This window comes from Accipiter gentilis, chromosome 2 (assembly GCF_929443795.1).
Source record: "Accipiter gentilis chromosome 2, bAccGen1.1, whole genome shotgun sequence".
NCBI classification, from domain to species: Eukaryota; Metazoa; Chordata; class Aves; order Accipitriformes; family Accipitridae; genus Astur; species Astur gentilis.
The window spans coordinates 17,604,304-17,628,463 of record NC_064881.1 but is presented as its reverse complement, the minus strand read 5'-3'; the positions used below and the strand labels follow the sequence as shown (position 1 = coordinate 17,628,463).

Sequence of the window (24,160 nt, the reverse complement as noted above, 5' to 3'; positions counted from 1 at the left end):
TTACAGTCAAATGAGACTGCTTACTTGAATATTATGCACCTACAAACTGTAGATATCTTCTGCCATAAGTAATATTTTCTAAATACTGATTGACTGACATTTATTTTGCAGACACACATGTCTATTTCGTGTATTTGAAGCTGTATGCAGTGATGGTCAAATAATACACAGAATAATCAGATCCCTCCAAAAAGAAGGGACTTTAAAAAAGGTATTCTGTAAAAAAAGATCAAAGGAAAGGTAAGGGTTAGAAGAGTAAGGTAAGTCTGGAAATAGATGGGAATGAAGAGGAAAAAAAAAAAGATAGCAAATAGGAGAAAGCCCAAAACAAGAAAGATAGCAGAAGTACTGTGCACAAGCTCAGTGATTTAGTAGTTACTTCATCTGCCAAGATCCAAAGTAAATGACCAGAGAAGGTATTTTGCATTATTAAAAAAAAAAAAAAAAAAAAGAATGTGCAGTGTTTGTTAGAAATGTCTTTGGAATTGTTGTGTTCTTCAGGAATCCTCACTGTAAACACGGGTAAAGTTGATGATATCACGTTATCGTATCTGAGATTTTTCCCCTTCCTCTAAACACAGTATTCTGTCCAAAAGCAAAAAAAAATCTCAAACCACCCACATCCACTTCCCTCACTCCCAAAACAAGCAAAATTACCTGTATATTCAAGAAGTGCCAAGAGTATTCGTGCCTTCACCTCTTAAAGAAAAAAGAAAATATATTGAGGTCATGGTTAAAAGTGTTTTCACCAACATAATAATGCATTTGCAGTTTCTCATTTTATACCAGCTTCAACTTCTTGTGTAGGCAATCCTAATTTATACCTACAAAACAGTAATGAGTCTCAATTTCACTTAATTTTACATATGACTTGATAAAATTGATAATAATCAAAAGCACCAACACTGAGAAAGACACATAAAGAAGCAGCTGCTATCTCAGAGTACATGTGTACCAGCTGGCCAGTGCAAGTCAACATATGAAGAATTCCAGTCTTAAAACTTTGAAAAGCAAGACCAGTTTTCACTGATTCGCACACTACCCCTGTTCTTTATTTTTAATTTTCCCTCTCTCCTTCCATACTTAAAAATCTCAAATTACCCTCATTTTAATGTATACCAAAGCATCCAGGAAAAATACAACAGAAGTTTCACTTTATTCTCAGCCTTCACGATTTTATTCTGCTTCAAACATTTCTTGTCACTTAACAATGTAAGAAGTATAAAAGTATAGATTAAAAAAAAGTCTTCATTTACAGTGATAAAAATTTGGTTTTATATCTTTTGACACTTTTTTTTCTAAAGTTTCTTCTCAAAGTTTGCGGGCTGAAGGGAGTGATTCTTCACCTCTACCATGTACCAGAGCACAAATTTAAATGTGTTAACCACCACTGCAAGGAACAGGCAGATTAAAAAGCTATCATAACCTTAGAGAGTGTTGAACTTCGAGCACATCAGTTATCCTACAGTAACTGCCTGTAGGAACACACTGCTACTTCACATGCTTTCACATCTTTCCAAACTTTCTTTCATACACTCAGTTTTCTGTGCAGTCCTATTCCAAGCCCTGCTCAGTGGACCAGCAGAGCTGCTATGGGGTATATGGACAATAGGACAATTTGGGAATATGTTGCCCCCTACTAAACCCTAACCTAATAGGTTTGAAATTTGAATCGTTTGAAATTTGAACACAACTCAGATGACAGAACTGACATTGGAGTTGACTCTATCAACAGCACAGTCTGGATTCTGTGTGTACTTGAACGTATCTATGAAAAGCCAGAATCTGCCCCAAAGGTGACTATGCTTAAAAAAGAAGAAAACCTTTCAAGCCTGATCTTCATCTATGCTGTACACACATTATGAAAAGAACTGGCAGTACCTATGCTTCTGAAACTCATGCCCACAATATCTCAAATACAAGCATCAAAACACTCAAAATTACTGGTTATTCTTGAAAATTGCCTGGTGATAGGTCTTTGCCTTAGCCTTCTGTCTTTTGAAAAAAAAACTTACAGAGATTAATAACTTAGCATCTTGTCTGAACATAGCTTAGTAACTGAAATTACAATACAGGGAAATGTAGATTTTGTCTGAAGAATTTAGATACATTGAGGCTATTACTTGCAGCTTGTTTTATATGAGATTTATTGGATCTCTGAATTCAAAAGCATTTGAGGTATCTATAAATAATGATTTCCTGCTTATGGGAAAATTACAGGACACTGCAACTCTCCTTTATCGTTGCTATAAGTCTTCTCTATTTCAAAATATACCCACAGGCAAGAAAGTATTTTTAGGTTATTTGTATAAGTAGAGACTTACCTGGGGTTAGAAATGAACTTTGGATGTCAACCATTTGCTTTTCAACAAATTCCAAATGCTATGGAAGTTTTCACCCTGTCTTGCTACACGGCATATGGAAGGGAATAACTCCCTAGCAATTTATCTTTAGTTATATGATTTGTAATGCAAGATGCTTTCAGTTTCTTTTATTCTTAAACATTCTTTTGTACTTCTTTTTTTTTTTTTTTTTATCATGCTATTCTGCTATCCTGATCTTTGCCAGTAAAGGCTAGATTTTAGTTTTATTTTGTTTCTCACACCTGAAAATATTTTCGAAATGAGGCTGAGATTTGCACTGCATGTTTCACAAGCTGAAATACATGTCTTATACCTTTAATGACTGAAAGGATCCTTCACTCCTCACTCCTAATTTAAATTAAAATAGATGTGTACTTTCTCAATTGCATAGTATTTCCTGTTTAAACTTAAAATTATTGTGCTAGCAAAACAACTGCACTTCCTCATGAAGTTATGTGACTAGCTGACTAGAAATCTGACTTCCTCTAAAACACCTCTTCTTTTGACCAAAGATCTTACCTTTTTTTAACTTGAGAAAAAAGCAACTACAGAAATTTCTCCTCCTCTTTGTTCTCTTTATACCTTTCTGTTGTTATGCTGACCAGTTTTGGTTTTACTTTGCTTCTGAAGGGTCCCATTCTTTCCATCCATCTTGTTGATTTTCCTGGTTCTTACTTGAGTCTCCCTCAGCTTTTCCTCTTGTGCTTCCCAATTCTCATGTTACATCCAGAATCACGTACCTACATTATTCTTTTTCTCTTCAGTGACTGTTGAATTCCTGCCCTGACTACTGCTCTCTCCTGCACCAAAATCAAGCACTCCATCTTCAAAGATCTGCTTGTGTCAACAACTTATCTTTATTGGTTTAACAATTTAGTAGGCCCAGTCACTCCAAGAAATAACTTTCATCTTTTCTTTAGTTACTTAGCTCCAGATAAATCCTCCTAGACTCTGTATATTAGTTCAGAGAACTCTTCATTTCTATCAATTTGATTAGCCTTCTAGGGCTGCCTTTTACTGTAACCATAGAAAACTTTTCTTTTTCTAATGATATGGGAGGACAAATGAAATGAGACAAAGCAATCTCCACATAATGTTTTAAATCTACTGTCAAGGAAGGTTTGGTTGGTTTTTTTCTGTTTTTGTTTTTGTTTTTTTTTTTAATCTGTGCAAACCCTCATAGATTTTTTTTAAAAAAACTGTTCTCCCAATTCCGATACTAATAAAAAGAAAATTGACAGACCAGAACGACCATCCTCAAGGCATTCTGAGTTTTCCATTTCTTCATACTTATTAAACAAAGTAAATAAAAAGAGTCCTAAGATCTAGGACTTAAAACGCCTCATTTTTGCGTGGCTCCCATGTCTCCTTCTGTTCTAAAGCACTAATCAGTCTAATCTAATACAACACATTCTACAATGCAACAGAACAATGAATAAAAAATTGCAATAGCCTGTGATATTATTATGAAAATAAAAATGAGTCAGTTTTCAATAAGGAGATGCATTTACTGAAAGCATTCATCCTTACTTAGCATTCATCAATAATGGTTAAGTATGTTTGTAACATTTGGAGGTTTTAATTACAACAATTTTTTTCCCCATGGTGAACAAAGTTACATCTGTGGTCTCCTTTGACTACTTCCTCTAGAACGTGCCAGAAGAGACAAATGTATCTGCTTTCCTCAATTATTAAAATGCTGCCTTTTACTTATAAACAAACATGAAGATTCTTCTAAAATCCCAGGACTTTGTTCCAACTTTTTCTCAGAAGCCCAACTAAGCAGTCAAATTAGGGGGCATCTTTTCTTTTTTCTGAATCAGGCAAACAGGAGGGAAATCAGGGAGGTAAATCTCTGTACCATGCTTTAGGTTTTCAGCCAGAAATACCTCAGGGCAGTACTAGTGTTTCTTCTAGGTATCCTGACCATTTATGAACACAGTGCATAATGGCAAGATTAGAAAGGAGAAAACAAGAAATGAAGATATGATGGGAAAATTTAGCTGCTAAAGCATTTTTAGCCCTGCTTTGTGCTGATCCGATTTCAGTTAGATCCAGCTGCTGGTTGTGTCTCAAGTTTAATTTATACAGGCCTAAGCCTGTCTAAGTCACAGTAGTCTCCCCAAACTGCCCAAGGGGCACATTTCTGCCCTGAATCTTTTCAACACTGAATTACATATACCTGTCTAGATATGCCTTGGAAACTAAGGCTTGAAAAGCAATTATTTACTTCCATTCTCCTATTTCTCCTTCATGCTATTTGTGCCATGGAAGCCACAAGAAGCTAGGCTTTCAGGTATCCATTACATCACACCAACTTCTTGGTCCCACAGGCAAATCAAAATTATGATGAAGATGTGGATCATGATTCTCGAGAGTACTTCTCAGGAACAAGTATTAGTGATACCAGTTTGCGGGGGTGGGGGCGGTGGAATAGAAATCAAAGTAAAGAAAAAAAACATGACAAGAGAATAGAAAGATGTAAAGACTGACAGTGAATAAACAACCTAAGATGATAATTTTACATGTAAACCCATGTATTTGGTTAAGAAGATGGCACAGAAGCCAGTTGTTGGAAATCTCTGACAAAAGCTCAGATGCCATGGATGGAAAGGGAGAGCCAAGAATATTTAAAATTGGCAGAAAACTTCTGAGACACAGTCTTTGTAAGAGAAGTTAAGGCAGAGTGTTGGCTCTCCTTGAACAGCACAAGAACAATGCCTTTTACTATTTAGCTCTCTGAATCATGCACCATTCACAAGCATGACAGTTGCAATAAAGTTAGTTACTATAATTTATTAACAGAGAAAACCCTTTTTAATCCTAATTTCTAAAACATTAGAAAATGCAAACAGTTTTATTGTTCTGTAAACATCAAGATTCCTTCTGATAAATATCACCATTACATTATAGTAGTATTGTAAAAAGAGAAGTTTTCTATTATATAGAAGCAGCAAGTCATTTGGACCTTGCTGAACTCTCCCACAGAATATTGTGGTAGATTTAAAACCAAATTTATCCGAATAACCTCAGCTCAATATTGAAGTTATATGACCAATGCTGAAATGGGTTAAGTTTATTAATTCTATTTATGGGCAAACAAGTTATGTGAAAATGGTCTGTTAGGCTTGGCTTCAGAAGGGGGGCAATGAAGGACTGTTAAAAACACATTTCTGTTCCTCCTGAACTGTGAAAGTAATCATGATTAATACTTGAATATAATTTGGTTTAGGCTGAAGATAGACCTGTAGATAGAAGGATCCAAAAATATTTATTCATTTTTCAATCACTGACAGCCACCATTAAACTAAAAGAAGTATTCTTAGTATTGGAAGTCTTAGTCAACCCAATGTGATTGACTCAAAAAATAGGAGATATTTTTGTGGTTGTTTTTATAATTTTCTAACCCAGGGTCTGAAAATATGATTGTATCTTGAAATGAGAAATACCAAATGTCAGAGGAGGAGGAGGAGTTTGTTTGGTTTGGCTGGTTGGTTTTTAGAGGTTTATCTTAATAAAACTTATCACAAAGTTCTTTTCCAGTGATCTGAAATTTAGCAGTTTCTTTATGGGACACCATGGAAATCAGCCAACAAAACAAAAGAAGCTAAACACACACACAAATCATTTAAAGCTAGACCTGACATAAGTTTTTGTTCCCATGTAGACTCCTAGAGCAAGTAGTTTTATAGAAATAATTTTGCTCATTATTTCTGTTTCTCTATCAAACAGCACAGGAAATAAAGCAGAAGCTACAGGCAAGATTTTCTGGAGAGGAAATCCCAGTTACTTTCTTATGAAGCCAGGCAGAGAGCAGAAAACCCCAGCTCACATGGTCACTTGGTGGTGAAGAGGAGCAGAGTACTAGTAACATAAGACAGTGGTGGGAGGGAGGTGGAGGAGGAGGAGTGACAGGATGAGTTGTGATGGAGTAAGTGAAAATCAGTGGAAGAGGTTTGGCTTCAAGGCAGAAGAGGGAGTATGATTTTAGAGGGACAATGATTCCAGATCAATGACAGGAAAGAGCAAGATATAGGACAAAAGTTGACCTGCAGACTCTTCATCTTTCCATTTAAGACAGTAGAAAAAAGGGAGTTTAATTTCAAGGAAAGCCCCATTTTGGTCTATCAGTACCACGAAGTTCTGTTACAAATCAGTAAGCCCACTGGACTTCAGCAGCAACTGAAATAACATAGCACATGCAACATATGGTTCATTTGTTTTCACTTGTCAGAACAGATGATTTTCTCTTCGGTACCTGAAGCCAATAGGGTGAGCACGAGACAGATGAGATATACTCCACTAACCTTGTTACTAAGATCACAAAAAACTCCTGAAATTCAGGCATTTCCCATAGACTACACTGTGTTCAGCAAACCTTGCCTAGCAGCAACATGAAGCAGTTGTATCTTCCCTCTTCCCTTCCCCAGGCTCTCTATCATTAATGAAGTGTTTATTTATGGTCACATTGTTCTTACTAACCTTCTACAAATTTTCTGATATTCTGGGCAAGACTCCGGACACTGCTGGGGAGGTTCCAGGGGTCTTGCTTGATGTGGAGTCGTAGCCTCTTTGGACAGTTAAGCTTCGGTTCCATTTCCTGCTGAAACTCTAATCAAGGACAAAAATAATATTTTTCTGCTTAAACCTCCTGAGAAAGCCCCAGTAAGACATTATTTCTTCCTAAATGTTTTCACAGCTCAAGGAGTTGTCAACTTATTTAACTCTAGTTAAAGCTAGGGTGACAGGTCTAACAGTCATCTCAGCTCCTTACTTAAAGGAGAGAGAAAGCAGCACTCCCAAACATGATTCTTTCTGAACCAGGTACCTAAGATAGAAGATAAGCCTGTCTCCACGGAGAAAGAAGGACCCTGGCACTTTTAGAGGCAAAATTAATTCAATCAGAAAATGAAACTTAAAACAAAATTACTTATTGCTTAACCTAGTCTATCTTTCAAATCACTGAAGTGCTCCTTGTATGGTTCATGAAGATGGTGCAGATCAAGAATAAAATATCTGACATGTCCATATCTTGTGTCAAACTGAACATTTACTATACCACTGAAAGGATAACATTTTGTTGTGTGGGCCTGCCACGTACTTAATCTGAAACACTGAGAAACACAAGAGAGCAGAAATGCTCTAGGTTCATCCCCATTATCTTGGTCCCAAAATAGGAAACAAAAAAAAAAAAAAAAGAAGAACAAAAAGAGGAGGTTGTGTGGTTTTCCATGCAAATTCAGTGAGGGGGAGGTATTTCAGGCTTTGTAAAACCAGATAATTGGGGTACAGTAATTAAGCTCTATTGACTTCAGTGGGATTTTGGTGATTTATAAAAGCCGAAGATCCACCCTCTGGCCATGTAAAATTAGTTTTCCTTGGCAAAAGACATGTGCAGGATCAATAAAATCATAATCAAAACTATTATACATATTAATACAACATTCAGTCTCCCATTGAGCTTTTTTCTTCTTTTTTTTTAAAAAAAACCACACCTCAGTTCACTGAAAGAAGTCCTTTGCATTATTCATCACAATATTATGGCTACCACCAGATATCTATTTATACACTTAGATTTAAGCAACTATGTGAGTATTAGCAGAGTATCTGAAATTACATACAGGATTTTTATTTTTTTTAAAAATCAGTAATAATTATATAAGCATATATTTAGCATAAATATTACTTTAACTATATGTTTACGTCTGAAAATTATTTATAAATCAACTTCAAAAATTATATATCTACAAAAAATAATAAAAATCTGGTATTAGTACTAAAATAGATCAGAAATGGCTTCAGTAGTTGAGACAAAAATCTAATAAAAACACCTGCAATATACAAAACCTGTTTCTTGCTTCAAAAACCTCAGCAATTCTACAGTCAGTTCAGAGTCTACAATTTAACACTAACTGTCCAAGAAACCTAAAATTCTTTTGTACGTTGTGCAATGGAAGTGTAGAAGCCAACTAAGAATAAGATCTACTCAACAAGAATTTCAACAATCAATTATTGCAGAATACACCAAGATTAAGCAAAATCAGTTCTTTAACACCCAGCTCAAGAAGTAGATAGCCATATCCATGTAACCCTCAAGCTGCCTTTTGATTCTCATAGCTAGAAATAAATGTTACCTTGGAGGCCTCGACCTGGTGTAAAATATTTCGTCTGCTCAAAGGCCCTCATCACAGCTGGTCCTTTCAGAAGGTTGACAATTGAATCGACCTGTTGGGATCAAGGTTCTGTGAGAAAGATGTTTCTTACAGCAACAATTACAAATTCTTTCTTTAAGAAATACGTACTACAGAAAGGCAGCTTTGGATTCTTTCTTACCTAATGGCTCTAGTTAAAGTAACAAGCTAGGGAATGTTAGACTAAATCTAAGGACCTGTTTAATTCACAGTTTTGAACTATTTACAGAAAACTGAAGGAGATTGAGTAAATACATACCATCCCAGTAAACAGTGGAAAGCAAAAGTAAAAAGAAAAAGAAGTATTTGCTAAAGACATCTTAGCTCAAACATGGACATTAGTATCAAAGCCAAGAAAAATAATCTCATACTTGACCAAAAAGATGCTCCAAACAGCTATGGAGCTTGTCCTGTTTATCATGGGAGATTCGAACACTTATGGGAAGCTCATCACCTGAAAAATATTTTTAAATGAAAAAACGTTTAGGAGTTTCAGCATGTTTTCCAAAAATCTTTGTAGCTTAGATAATCTGCTTTACACACAGACTCGTGCTTAGGTTTTCAGTATTATGGTAACTGTTCTCCCTACACATTTTGCATTTGGTAGTCACTCCATAATACAGAAATAGGTCTTAGAGAAAAGCCCATATTCAAAACCCAACTGGACATGGTCCTGGACAACCTGCTCTAGATGACACTGCTGGAGCAGAGGATTGGACTGGATGATCTCAAGAGGTCCCTTCAAATCTCAACCATTATGTGACCAGAACACGGGATTCTTCTACGCTGAAGAACATCCTAAACACCAGACTAAATGGCTAAGTAGTATGAATCTAATATAGCAGACCACAAAGTCACTGAAATGCATTCACCATAAAATTTTTATAGGGACTCTACAGACAGTTCACAGTCTTAATGTTTTTACTCATTAAATGGTTCCGAGATTTTAGTAATTCAACAAAAATACAGCATCCAAATCCTGTATTTGATATGAAGCTTTTAGTAGTACATACCACATCATTTCCTAAGAGAGTACAAAGGAGAAGGACTCTCCTAGGTCACTGCCCTCAGTCACTCGCTCTCTCAGACAATGGGTGATGAAACCTGAACTCTTTCAAAAGCTGTGAAAAATTGAGCTTAAAACTGGTTTTCTTCCTTGCTGTTGCAGTGACAGATAAAAAGTAGCCACTTGATAATTTATAATACAAATTTATTCATGGTCAATCTAGACTCATTTTTCTTATGTCAGTGAAACCCTTAAATAGCACTTTTCTCTCCTTGATTTTTTTTTTTTTTAGCTCCTTTAGATGTCCTTACAGCCAGTAGTTACAACCCATTCACAGGATTTTAATTGCAACAGATGGAGCACAGTGTGAAATAGTCTTGATTTGGAGTTAACCAGGTTAGCTTTGGAACTAGGAGAAAATTAAGTCATCAGGAGAGTGGGAGTTACACTAAGCAGCAGTATTTACCAATTCAAACACTATCTGTGCTTGGCTAGCACAGACATTCTTTTAGGCACCTCATTTGGTACTTCAGCTTGATGCTGCACAAGAGCATATCAGTTCATTTACATCTTAAGTTGAAGATGAGGACCCTTGCTCTCCTCTTTTATTAACAGTTCTTTATCATAGAATGGTTTGTGTTGGAAGGGACCTTAAAGATCATCTAGTTCCAAGTCCCCTGCCATGGGCAGGGACTCCTTCCACTAGACCAGGTGGCTCAAAGCCCCATCCAAACTGTCCTGGAACACTTCCAGGGACTGAGACATCCACAACCTCTCTGGGCAACCTGTTCCAGTGCCTCACCACCCTCATAGTGAAGAGATTCTTTCTTACATCTAATCTAAATCTACCTTCTTTCAGTTTAAAGACATTATCCCTTGTACAAGTCACTACATGCCCTTGTAAAAAGTCCCTCTCCAGCCTTCTTGTAGACCCCCTTTAGGTACTGGAAGGCTGCTATAAGGTCTCCCCAGAGCCTTCTCTTCGCCAGGCTGAACAACCCCAACTCTCTCAGCCTGTCTTCATAGAAGAGGTGCTCCAGCCCTCTGATCGTCTTAGCGGCCCACCTCTGGACTTGCTCCTTCATCCCTTCCTCTGTATCTGCCCAGCTCTGTAAGTATGTATCATTTCTGGAAAGCAGCTGCTTAGAATTGCATTATTTCTAAGGCGTCTCAGATACCTTGCATAATGTCATTAATACTTTCCTGTCCCAACTGAAAATACCTCTCCTGGTACAACCAGCAATAAAATTTGCCCTCTCTAGGGCCAAGTCTCACTGGTGGCTCATATTCAAACTAATATGCCCAGTTCTTTCTTTTCCTAAGTCATTCCCAAATGATAAACTCTCAGCTTAAAGCAAATATTTTTATTCTTAGTCCCTGAGTATATGACCTTGTACTCCATGCAGTTAAATCCCATCTCATTCCTATTAGCAGCTGCATTTATTTAAATTCAATTTGTCATGGCATAAACAAGAATGTGCTTCTATGTGGTCTCACATTCTTTCCTACAAACATACACAGCCGATTCCTGCTATCCGGGTGCTGACACAGACTGGGAGAGCATTCCACACTCACCTAAAATGCTCCTTACTCTGTGCAACATAACACACTGTCAAGGTCAAGGCATGAACGTGGTTAAAAGCAGTGACTCTAAGAGCTCTAACTAATTCAGTCTATTCACAGAGATGATGGAATGTTGGCTCTCTTTCACAAAAGGACTCTTAAGTGCAGCACTAGCTAGGCAGAAGCAAAATGATACACTTCTATTACCAAGGAGGATGCAATTTTTAAAACAAAAACAACAAAACTGCCAAACAAATGAAAAGAATAAAACTGAATAAAAGGAACAGATGATAGATTCATAGCCGACTTTTCTAAACATACCTGAATCCATTTCATCACTGTGAAAATAAGAACTGCACTGACTGCTACAAATGCTGGTGAATGAGGCAATGGAGTTCCTATTGCTGTTGCAATCGCTTGAAAAATAAACAGAAAACAAAAAAAAAGAAATAAAGTCATGTCCTTTAACACAGGCTCTGTATCAAAGTTATGGAAATTCTTTCCCTTTTCCCCTTTTAAATTTAATGATGAGATGGTCTGTACAATTCTTTATCAACAATAAAGATCCCTATACTTAGGCTATCATTTAATTTGCAATCGTGGTAGGACTCAAGAGGACCAGATTCCAAAAATAGATGATTCAATTGTCTCCCTTCACCTTGCATATGAACAAGTACTTGCAGAATGATTATAATATACACTTTCAATGCAAAACAACCAACTTTTCTTACACAAATGACAGTTTTTGAAACGGTGGCCTCAAATGTTTCAGTAACTCCACGTATAAATTCTGTACTCCTAGTCCATAGCTAATACAAATGATGAAACACTCTGGTGTATGACTTGCAAACTAGAGTCCATAATGGGTTTAGAAGAGATTTGATCCATCTGAATTGCACCAAAACTCAAACTACAAACTATTTTTCCCTGCCAGCCAAAACATAGTTTACGATCCCATCTCTTCCAGCTGTTCATTTTGTTAGAGATGTATAGACAGTTACATCTGTGAATTCAGTGAAAACTTCTATGCGTACAAAATGTCACCCACATTGGTCCAGTAAGGAGATTTGGGGATTAAAATGTTTGGGGTTTTTTTTTTTTCCTACTCTTTTCTCTCAAAATAGATTGTTCTGTACAGAAAATAGATGGAGAACATACCTACTTCTGCAGCATAAACAGAGTAAAACATAGCCTTTTTGTACTAAAAATTCTATGAAGATAAATTTCAATTCAAAGTCTTCAGAGTTTTTTATCCACATGATGATCGTTTAGTTTCAATGCAGCCAATGCTTAAGTAATTATCCAGCAGAGGGAGTCTTAAAAACCCAAGTGAATATAAGGTAATGTAGAAGTGTACCTAAAGGATATTTATATATAATGATCTGGTTTTGGTTTTATGAATTGGGTGTACCCATTCACCAAGAAATACGTATCTATATTTTATATACAATGTTGCAGTTATACATGTACCCATGTGCTCCCTACTTGTTTTCTTTAATTTTGTAAATACAGAAGTGATCTTCTACTAGTTTTGGCATGCTGACTTACATTTCCTGGATAAGGTATGTGTTTTGGACCTGTAGCCAAGCAGGTAAGTGAATGGGGAAAACTTAAATGAAGCAATATGATATAATTACAATTGTATCTATTAAGTAGATGAAAAGACATCAGTAACAACATGTTCCTAACAGAGGGTGAACAGTCCCAAGGACTATTAAGAATTTCTGGCTGGATATTAAGAAATGTTTTCTAACGAACATTAAAGTCTCCAAAGGGGAGATGAAGGTTATTTAAAACTGGATTGTGCAAAGCATAAGAAAATAAAACACATGAAAATGAGAAACAGATTAGATGTATTAGCTGTATCACTCCACGTTTTTCTTGTGTTGTATTTTGAGGTTTAGAATGAAACCCTACAACACAAAATGAAAGCATTCTAACAGCTGAAATTAGCCTACTAGTTCTAAAAATAGCCACAGTGGCATTACGGGATCTGGAGTTTTTAAGTATTGCTTAATGCAATTATTTAAGCAAAGAAACAAAGAATTCCAATGTCGCTCCAATAATTGTTCTAAATTCAGAGATTTTATGATTATTCTGCATATGGAACCCTCAATTTTATCATTCCTAAACAGCCAGAATAGACTATAAATTACCGGAATCAGAATAAAGAAAATATTTTAAATGAAGAGACAATCATGTCCTAAGTCACACCTTCTTTCTCCACGTACAAATCTTGTGCCAACTGAGGAAATTCCCAACTGGAGCAAGCGCAGTACAATAGGGCAGTTCCTGCACAGTCAGTTTGATACATCATGGACATGCAGAAACCCCTAAACATGCTTCAGCTGGAACAGCGCTTTGCTTGTGTGTTCACCATGGTTAGAACAAGACGGACTTAATCTGTGCAAATTATCTCTACATTCATTTCTGTCCAAATTTATACATATATTTCTGTTTCTACTCTGACAAAGAGTTCCTATCTACCATGCTGCAGTAATCAAATATTAGCTTATGAAAGAGATCTCAGCAACACAGGGTTCTGTAGAAAAATGATGACCCTAATGGGATTCTACTTCCTGAGCATAATAATGAACCATGATAATGAACAAATAACGAACCCTTATTTTACTTGCAGCTAAAATTTTAATTTAGATTTTATATCATGTAGTTAACCATTTCTCTCTAAGCAACAGAAGATAATCTTTATAAGACCTATGCTTGCTATAATTACTCCTTCCTCTTCAAAATTCTTTGTATTTTCATTCACGGTAAATGTGATGCATTACGAATTCTAGAGATGAGATGATGCTACAATATTTAGAGTGGAAGAAGGTGAGGAATATATGTTGAGAAACAGGTTGGTTTTTTTCTTTAGATCAGAAGAGTGGTGGTTCTGGCATCTTGATTTCTATGGCAGATATTTGGTTTGCTGTGGGGAACAGAGTAACAGAAATTATTTCTGTTTTTTATAAGACAGGTAGTCTAAAGTAAAGTTTTACAGCTCTGGCGTGAGATCCTGTGAAGGTTAGGGATACAGAGATCTAATAACTAATCTGTACTCATAAAAGAGTTTATTTTACACATCTTGTAACACATCTTAATGCTCATTATTCCTTTGTTAGAAATGTCAGAATCATTATATTGTGATAGTCTTCATAGCCACTTGACAGTCTATGAACCCACAGGTTTGATTCAGTTGACAAATAAAAACATTATTAGTAAAGTCACCTGTAAGAATCCCTGTTGCTGATGGTATCATGACCAGAATCTTCTTGTTCATCACCTGTCACGCTGAAACAAACTTTCTTCCCATTTCTTTCCCCCTTTTCATTATCACTGTCTGCCGGTATTAAAGGCTCAGGTGTTTTACGTTCTGACTTGGGAGAATATGTTATTGAGGAAAGAAGGCTGTAAGACAAAAAAAAAAAAAAATGTGTTTTTTAAAAGTGAGCTAACAACTATATATTATTTCTCATCAACGTCCTCCAACTATTATTCTATAATACATGAAGGGAGCATCTTAATTCGGTCCATATTTATTTGAAACAAGGGAAGAAAGTGACACATTCTGCTGTTAAAAAGTGTAACAGTGAAACCCATCAGCATTACTAAATACTCAAACTTGTATGAAGGCAATTATTCCAGTGGGAAAGAAATACAGCACATTCTTGAACACTTGGGGTCAAATTTTGTATTAACATAACTATTTTTAAATATGAACCATGTACTTCTCAGCACAAATCAAATAACAAACCAAAGAAATTATATCTCTGTGAAAAGCATATATTTTCTCAATCAGTACTGCATCAGATATGCCAGCCTGCACGACAGGCTATTTTACTAAGGCATTTTAAGAATCTTTTTTAACATATCTGTGTATTTCCTGACATTCAAAGTGTCTAAGCCACTATCACTAGTAAAACTGATGATTAATCTACAAGCTTCTGTGATGAGCACAAAAGTGACATCCAGTCAAGAAGAGAGAACAGTGCAGACTGCTACATTTAGAACATGCACAAATACTGGAAGCAAAAGATTCATATTCATACTCAAGATTCAAACTCATACAGAGATGTTCCAATTTACTTTCAAGATCAGAACAGCTATAATGGGCAACTGTCCTTTAATTCTTATTACTCAAAGGCTCCATTAGAATGATGTTTTCAAACTAAAATTTGGATTTGAAAGGCAGCATTTTTCTTGCAAAACCTACCTTCTAACTACCTGAAATCAGAAGACACTGAATTAAGCTTTTTTTCCTGTAAAGTACTTAGACACAGTAGTAGGGTTTGTAGGAGCTGTCAGAATGGTCAACTGGCAAACTTTCTACCAAATACATGGCAGGATTCAAAAGTATGTTAGATCTTTTTGTTACACTTAATTCTTACTTCTGAAGGGAAACTATGCAAGGTGTGTATCTTCTGTGAACAAAACTCCTGCCCTAATTGTTATTAAAGGGTAGCATTCAGAATTCCTTCTTTTATTCTTATTTCTCGCCACATATATTAGCATTGTTACATTACACAAGGGGGGAATTCTGACTTTAAGTGTTTTAGAGCTCCATCTTTATTTTGTGGGACTCTGCCAGTTGAAGTAATTCATTCTTAATCCTAACAAAGCTAAGTTTGTTCAGCTACAGTTACACCAGTACTGAGCCATCAATTTCTCTACTCTTTTGACAAAGATATTCTACCAGAGAACAACCTGATCCTAAGCTGTTCTTGAAAGTTGAAGTTTCTGGACTCAGAGCAGTGACTTTTTGCATACCATACACAGACAATGTGTTCAACACCATGTTCAACTATAACGTTTTTGAGTACATACAAATAATTTCCTGACTCTCAGGAGTGGACAGAGTTCCAAGAAAGAAATTAAGAAAACACATACTATGGAAATGCAATATGGTAGATTGTCCCTATAATGCTGTCTAGCATTTATAATGCTAATGACTGTATAGCAATGAATACATACCTCAAGTGGTATATTAAGCTTAGTCTCATTGAAATCATGACCTGGTAGGTGTTAACATAGGATTTGACATTAAGTTTAGGGAAACAAGGATGATAAGTAAAGGTTTTTAGCAAATCCTTTCATCATTCTGCATTAATTTTTCTGGCTAAGAGCTAACAAGAGATAGACAGATATTTATCCTACATATTGGAAAAGGTACTGATCTGAACTGTAACTGAAATACAGAAATACTATACAAAATGCATAATTTTACAGGACTTTAAGCCCACCCATCCACTAGGCAGACATCTCTTGGGCTACATGATGCCTTAACATTTCAGATCAGTGTGAAATCACAACTCAGTTATCCCCTATCACTTAAGTCACCTGTTAGCAAGATTCCATGGGGACGGGAAGAAAGATGGGCCCCATATTTTACAGCAGTGTTTAGTTTCAGTATACCTGCTGGAGCATACATGTTCTTGAATATGTCCTAAAATAAATGTGTTATGAAAATGTAGACCTTAGAAATCAGTTCTTCGTACTCATAAAACTTATTTTCTGAAGAAAAAAATATAAAGGGGGGTCAAAAAGGGATTAGACCAATTCATAGCAGATCATTCTAACAGTGCTCTTAAAACAAAAGGTCCATTCCAAGAAGACCTTGTAGCACTGCAGGCTGGAAGCTGAGATGAGATAAGGATAGGGATTAATCTACACTTTTGTTTTTTCTTGTGTTCCCATTATCACCCACTTCTAGGAAAACAAAAATGGGCTTTGGGCAGATCCATTCTGATAACTTCTTGTTGCAAGAAAATAATCAAGAGTAAGAAAAAAGCATAATGTACTGCAATTTCAGCTCCTGAAAATATCTTCCCCTGAGTAATTATTTGTCAAGACACAGACAGACTACTATATCCTCTTCTTTATGTGACTGTTTAGTCATTGCTGCCAAGATCTCAGTAAAAGACTGATTAAGGTAGCTGGAGCTTTTCCTACGGGAGCTTTCCACTTTCTCTCAGCAGGCAGGCTCTTTTTCTAAGGAAATTTTTTTTGCTGAACTACCATGAACGAAAGCTGGAACTTTGGATAACAGAATTCTGGAGTTGGTAGTTCCTGAGGTCACTGAAGTGCTCTTAGAAACCCAAATCAGGGAGTCTAAAACACATAAACCCAAACCTATACACAAAAAAACCCCAATAATCATGCTTAAGTAGATTTATTTTTTTTAAGTTTTTTTTTTTTCTTCTTAAACACAGTACATGCACATTATACTTTCTTTGAAGATGGGTCTGCCCCAAACAAAACTTAGATGTCTGTCTCTCCTAGGAGAAATATATGAATGAGTAGTAACTAACAGCTAGAAAGTCTCTGTAACTATGAAGAAAATTTCCATGAAACAGAGAAATTTAAATCTCAGCCAAAAAAATCCTCACATGTGTAATTAATCCTATATGCAACCCAAATCAACACAATCCTAAAAGTATGTCGGAAACAAACAAAACATGCTATGGTCAGTCAAAGCACTAAAAATGGATAGCTGCAGGCAATAACAAAAAAACTATGCAACCTGTGAGCTGCTTCGCCTTTTCCTCACTCCATGGAGGCTCGGAAAATATTCAAGCCTCTTGTATAGTCCCAACAGGCATCTTTCCAAAACCAGCTGGGATCACAAGAGCAAACTGAGTGCATGTGAACCAAGAACACAGCAGAGTCATCATACAGAAAACAACTTGAAGAAGGACTTACTTCTGTATAATACCTAGCACCAATGGTGAGTATCTGGCAATGGTACTAAAGAAGTAGTGGGGTGCTATTAAATTATTTGAACGAGAAGTCAGTGGAACTTTGAGAGGCTGTGAAAAGGGTATATATATCTTTTGTGTGTGTGTGTGTCTCTCTCTCCATCAGTACTGTATTTCTTATGCAACCCAAGCTCATTAATGAGCCACGATAAAAGTTATTATGAAGGTAATGTTAGGAGTACACAACCTGCTCTTAGACATTCCCTTCCCATAATCCACAAGCTCTCACAGACCTGCTCTTCAGGTGAAACACTTGTTTTTCAGTTCACTTTCATTCACTAACAGGTAGGAGAGGTTAGGCAGATAACACTGCCCCAAGATTTGGGGAGTTGAGAGAGAGACCATTACTAATCTCAACACAGAGCAGAGACATCTAATAACATGAAAGAGCAACACTTTTTCAACAGTGCTATTATAAAGGGTACCAAAGAGTCACTTAGTAGCCCAATTTTTCTATCATTGAATATCATATAAATTTAGAATTCTGATACCAGGGTCACACTTTTTGTCCTGAGAAAATTATGATAATGAGGATTGCTTATAATAATAAGCAATTCAGTAAATAAAGACATCAATTTTATTGTTGCTATGTCGTAACAAAAAACAGTTGTTCTACAGTCTTTATAAAGTTCAAGGACTGGTATGTTCAAGCATTTCCTCCTAGCTGCTGTAGTATGAATATTTCCAACTAAAGCACAACTGTTTGATTATCCTATTACTCTATCTTTTGTTTCTTAATAGCCCTAACTTTTGTCTCAAGAGTTAATTAGTAGCTGTAACTGTGTTCTAATGTGATACACCACATACTGCTGAACTGCTCACAGCCTCTTCAGCACTTTATGTAGGTCCCTTGGCTATCCTGTTTCCTGTACAGAACCGCTTTCCTCCACAGTAATTACACACTGGCAGTCCACTCAAAGTCCGTGAGGAATAAAGCATGAAAAGTCTCAGTCTTACAAATAGCAAAAGGTAAAATTTGCTAAATAAATCTTTGCACTTATACAAGATCTGCTACAAGGTCAGTGTATTGGACATTTATAACAGAAAAAAAAGTGAAACCTTGTGTTTACTGTCACAACTGTATGATTCTCAAAATGAATGTATGTATATACCTGTACATGCAATTTATATATATGTGTGTGTATTTATATATATGTGAGTATGAAAGAAAGGCTCACAAGTTCCTCTGCTTTTGCATCACAGGCTCAAGGGAGTGGAAAGGAAAGGCGTGGCAGACTGGTAACTGGAACTTCCTGAAATATTGACTGAGCTTCCATATATAATTTTCTGACTTCCTTGAGGAAGAGTGACAACACAGGCTTTACAGACAGTCATTTTTAAGTGCACCCAAACACTGAAATTATCTTAAATTTAATTAACTGACTTCATCTTCAGCATGATAATTAGCAGAACTACATAAAGGCACAGGAAACAACATTTTCTTAAAAAAATTTGAGGCCACTTTTATTTTCATTCCTACTGCAGTATGTAATACATTACAATTACTTATTACTGTGTAGCTATTACATTACATTAATATTAGAACAGTACCAAAAAAATCCCACTCTGAAATAACTATGAAAGGACAAATCATTGTCCAGTCCTCAAAATAATAGGAGAAGCAATGATACATCACTTTTCCAAACTGGAGATCATGAAAGACTGGCTTTTAAATGCTAAAAATTATGTTATTTGTATTTTCAAAATGAATAATTTCTGACATTTGCATTACATATGGGATCTTTCAAAACTGAAAGACCTATCATCCTCCTTCATCCTTATGCCAAGACAACAAATAGACTAGCAGCCAACCTCCTTACCTCCCAAATGAAAAAGCAAGTTTTAAATCCTTGTCCTGAATTAGGACAAACCGTGATGAGACTCTGCATCTCCCACATTCAAGCCAAGTGTCCTAATCACTCAAGAGTGGCTCTCCCTAAATCCATAGTTCTTCATTAAGGCCAATTTGTTTTTGAAAAATGTCTAACACATTAATAAACTTCCTACAAATTCATCTCCAGGACTATTCAGCAATACCTGAAGAGTTCAATAAAAGCTATTTTTATACCCCTGCCCTTTGTTTCTATTCCTAGTGAAATTTTAGATGACATCTGAGCCTCATATTTCTCTCACCTCAAAATAATTAGCATTTCCACACTCTAGAGAAAAGCTACAAACTAAAGTGGGAAAAAATCAGGGACACTTGGAAAAAGAACGAAATGTAAAATTACCTACACTTAAATTCTTTGCCTTATTTCAATTCTATCTGAAGTCAACATTGATCCTACACTACACAAAAAGAATACCCAGATTTATCGGTATCTTCAATGGAAAAATTAAAGGCAAGTCCAGATGGTAACATTTACTTACTCATCTATTTGACAGACACATGTTTCCACCTCTTTCAGTGCAGCTTGTAATTTGAACAGCAATTTTTGATAGACATCTTGTGTTTCTAAATCTTCTTCTTTTAAGAGGTACCTCAGACCATGGCCCTCTTGCTGGCCAAGAGACTGTCCTGAAGGGGCAGCCATAGTAGTAATGGTATGTTGGACATAAATCATGGGATTCAGTTTACCTGGGAATAATACAAAGAGGTTACATCATTATATTTTTTTCAACATACATTTTGAAGTTAGTAAAATACCTAGCAGACACTGAAATATTTTCCTGCTTAAAACTTCATGTAATTCCTTAATTTTACATTCTATTTTGCATATCAAAGTCAAGCTATTAAAGGAAAAATTATTGTGAAATTATGACTGGCCTTTATTATGCTTTAAAATAAACCTAAGTATCAAAAACAGAGGGATTTCATAAAAGCTTGTCCTTAATTTTAATATTTGGGATATAAACTTAAACCAGTTACCTTTTAAGACTCTATATCAGAAGCACTGGAAGTAGTTCTTTCAAGTTAAACTAACTTACCTTGATCAGCGGTTTTATTTTCCTTTTCATGGGAAGGATGTTTTCTGCTGTCTAACTGTACACCAAAGGCACTACCAAGGGAGGTTGAGGTTTTAGGGTAAGACACTTCCATCACATTGATATGGCAATTGGTTGGACAGAAATCACTGCTGTGAAGTGGTGAAATTTTTGACTTAGCTTGTTTAAAGGTAGGCCAAGCTCTGTTTTTTAATACTCTTGAAAACTAGAAGTGAGAAAGAAAACAAAATTTTGATTAACCACTTTTGATATGTCAGCAATTGGCTGATAAAACTTATGTACCTGACTAGAAAGCAAAAGTTTAAAATGCTTCAGGCATCCTTGACTTCAGATGCCTTGACTTCATGACCTCCATCTTTCTCTACAAGGGAAAGAAAAATATTTTTCATTTTATATTTTTGAGGGGTTGAGTTTTCAAGTAAATGATATTTACAAATGTAAATAGCCTTGTAACAAGGAGATAGAAATTATTTTCCTTGCAACATAATAAAATACTAAGTGTCTTCCTGGGGAGAAAGTTTGGAAATGCTTTATGATCCAGTGCTGTACTGCACATGACATTTATAAACACCTGCTGACATAGATGTTTAGAAGTCAACGTCTTTCAAAAATTTCTGAAATTTTTGCCTGAAGCTATAATAACAACAGAATTGGAAGCTATGAATTATGAATTTCATATTCAGTAAGGATGAAGTCCTCCATAATGGGTTCCTGGGCTGCATTAGGAGAGGCTTTCCCAGAAGTTGGAGGGAGGTGATCCTGTTCCTCTGCTCAGAACTGGTGAGGCCACACCTGGAGTGCTGGTTCCATTTCCGGGCTCCCCAGAACGAGAGAGACATGGGCATACTGGAGAGAGTCCAGTGAAGGGCCACAAAGATGATGACGGGACTGGAGCATCTCTCCTATGAGGAAAGGCTGAGACAGCTGGGACTGTTCAGCCTGTGGAAGAGAAGGCTCAGGGGGATCTCATCAATATATATAAATACCTGAAGGGAAGGTGCAAAGAGGACAGAGCCCGGCTCTTTTCAGTGGTGCCCAGTGACAGGACAAGAGGCAATGGCACAAACTTAAACACAGGAGGTTCCCCCTGAATATCAGGAAACATTTTTTCACTGTGAGGGCGACTAAGCACTTGCACAGCTTGCCCAGGGAGGTTGTGGAGTCTCCTTCCTTGGAGATACTCAAAAGCCATCTGGACACAGCCCTGGGCAACCATTTCTAGGTAGCCCTTCTTGAGCAGGGGGGTTGGACAAGACCTCCAAAGGTCCCTTCCAACTTGAACCATTTTGTGATTTTGACTGATTCTGTGATGCTGATAAACGTTAGAGCATAAAAATTGCAAACAACGTATTTTACAGACTTTCCTAGTCCACAACCTCTTCTCTCCCCCATATATCAGCTCAGCAATGATGAATATTTTTTTTCCTCTCTGTTTTATGGTCTAATTCTAATACAGTGCTTAGCCACCTCTCCTTCATTAAAACACCTGAATTTTATGCATACTCTTAGGCTTAGTGTTATTTGTTTTTTAAGATGAGATTACATCAACCCAAAATGGCTAAGACCTAACTGTACTAAACTTGGACACTTAGAAAATACACCTACTTCAGAATCATAAAGGTCATGAGATCAAGCTCTCCCACTGGAAAAGAGACTTGTCAGTCCCAAGTAGGATTTTTGTCAAAATGTGTGGTTTCCAGAGCAGTTTGTTGTTAGGGGAGATTTCTTCTGGAAACGACGTAATCAGTTCCAACTCCCTGGTATTTTAATCACAGTATCTCTCCAGTCGAAATATTGCACAGACCTACCTCAGCTATGCAGCACAGCTCACGCATAAGAATATTTTCAAAGTTAACTTGCAAAGTTCCCTCCCCAATAAATGTCAGTACAAATTCAAACAGTCAAGTTTTGACTAACACTTCAGTTGAATACAGGTATGTCCCTTCTGAGTAATAACAAGTTATTGTGCTGGGATTTAAATTTCTGTTTATTTTGGTGTCATATTACTTCATCCTGATGAACATTTGACTGATTAATTACATTTAAATCTTTATATCAAAAAAAGATCTGGAAGGTTACATGAAATCCAATTATGGAATTGTTTGAAGGCTGAAGAATGTACAAATAGTTAAGAAGGGCACTAAGGACATTCAGCGATGAACATGTTCCTGCAAGCAGTACATATTTCACATCTCAATCTCCCACACATCCTGCTCCAGAGAGACCAAATGCCTGGCTATGATTTAATCAGGTCATAAGTCAGACCCAAAATTCTTTTCATATATGTTTTGAGAAACATCTGGGACTCATGGCACTGACTCGAGTCTATTATGAGCAAAATGTTCTGATAATAATAATAGTAGGAACTGAAGAAATCTACAGGGTTTCTATTTATAGAATTCGAACTTCCACAGTGAAACCAGGAGCCAAGCCGGCCTCAGGCACTCTGAAGTCTCCTGTAACTATGGTTACCTTTACCTTGCCAAGAAAATGACATATCTATTCCTGAAATTCATTGCGTTACTAATTGTCATTAAAAGCTGTAACTGTGAAACTACTGATTTTTGAGCAGATGAGCTTGAAAGTGCAGTTTGTAACAGCAATATCTGCTTCTAGACAGTATAAGCACTATGAAAATTTCCCTAAGGCTGTTTGTTTCATATCCAGCACAACACAATAAAATTCATTTATTGTCTTGGCTTCCTGTAAAAAGAGTGTACATCATGCTCAAATATTTTGGCTACAGGAAAGGTATAAACCACCTACATGTTACTCAAACTCTAAATATACTATTATTAATGTTAAAACTAATTAATTTGTTTTTTTAAAAAAGATGTATTTATTTTTAATCAATTTGAAAACACAGATGTTTATAATTCAGGCAAACAACAGAACGATTGGATGTTTGGTAATGCAGTATCAGAACCCTGTTGATGTCTCCTATGACTCAGCTCCTCGGTTTATTCCATTACTTGTCAGAGCACCCTGAAAAGTTTTTGGAAAGCTGGTTTTTGGCTTTCATTCTACTGAGCTACAGGTTTTCCTTACAGTTTTCCCTCCTTTTCCTTTGAAAAACAAGAAAACATTATCTGTTCTTTTCCATGAAACTTTTAGAACTGTGTAGCTTCTACATTGAACCTCTTTTCTTTTTTTTTTTTTTAATTTTCAATTTTTTTGCACATTAACTCTCAGAACAGACCAGCTTGTAAATGTCACAACTCGGATGCCCAACTGAGATAAAACAGGGCAGAGCAAGTTCTATGTAGCCATTTTGGGCCTACTTCAAACTAGTTCCACTCCCAAAAATTAGGTTGTATGGGAGAGAAACCAGAA

General features: G+C 36.3%; 1 protein-coding gene across 1 annotated transcript in view; it reads right to left on the bottom strand.

Annotated features, from left to right (window-relative positions):
- The window catches only part of PREX2 (phosphatidylinositol-3,4,5-trisphosphate dependent Rac exchange factor 2), a 187,157-nt gene that overhangs the window by 52,777 nt on the left and 110,220 nt on the right, over positions 1-24,160 (bottom strand). The window contains exons 25-32 of the mRNA XM_049825355.1: positions 20,810-21,032; positions 20,252-20,459; positions 14,355-14,534; positions 11,445-11,539; positions 8,926-9,008; positions 8,498-8,588; positions 6,846-6,974; positions 658-699 (exon numbers count right to left, since the gene is read on the bottom strand). Coding sequence (XP_049681312.1) covers positions 658-699; positions 6,846-6,974; positions 8,498-8,588; positions 8,926-9,008; positions 11,445-11,539; positions 14,355-14,534; positions 20,252-20,459; positions 20,810-21,032 — 1,051 coding nt within the window. The remainder of the gene's footprint in view (positions 1-657; positions 700-6,845; positions 6,975-8,497; positions 8,589-8,925; positions 9,009-11,444; positions 11,540-14,354; positions 14,535-20,251; positions 20,460-20,809; positions 21,033-24,160) is intronic.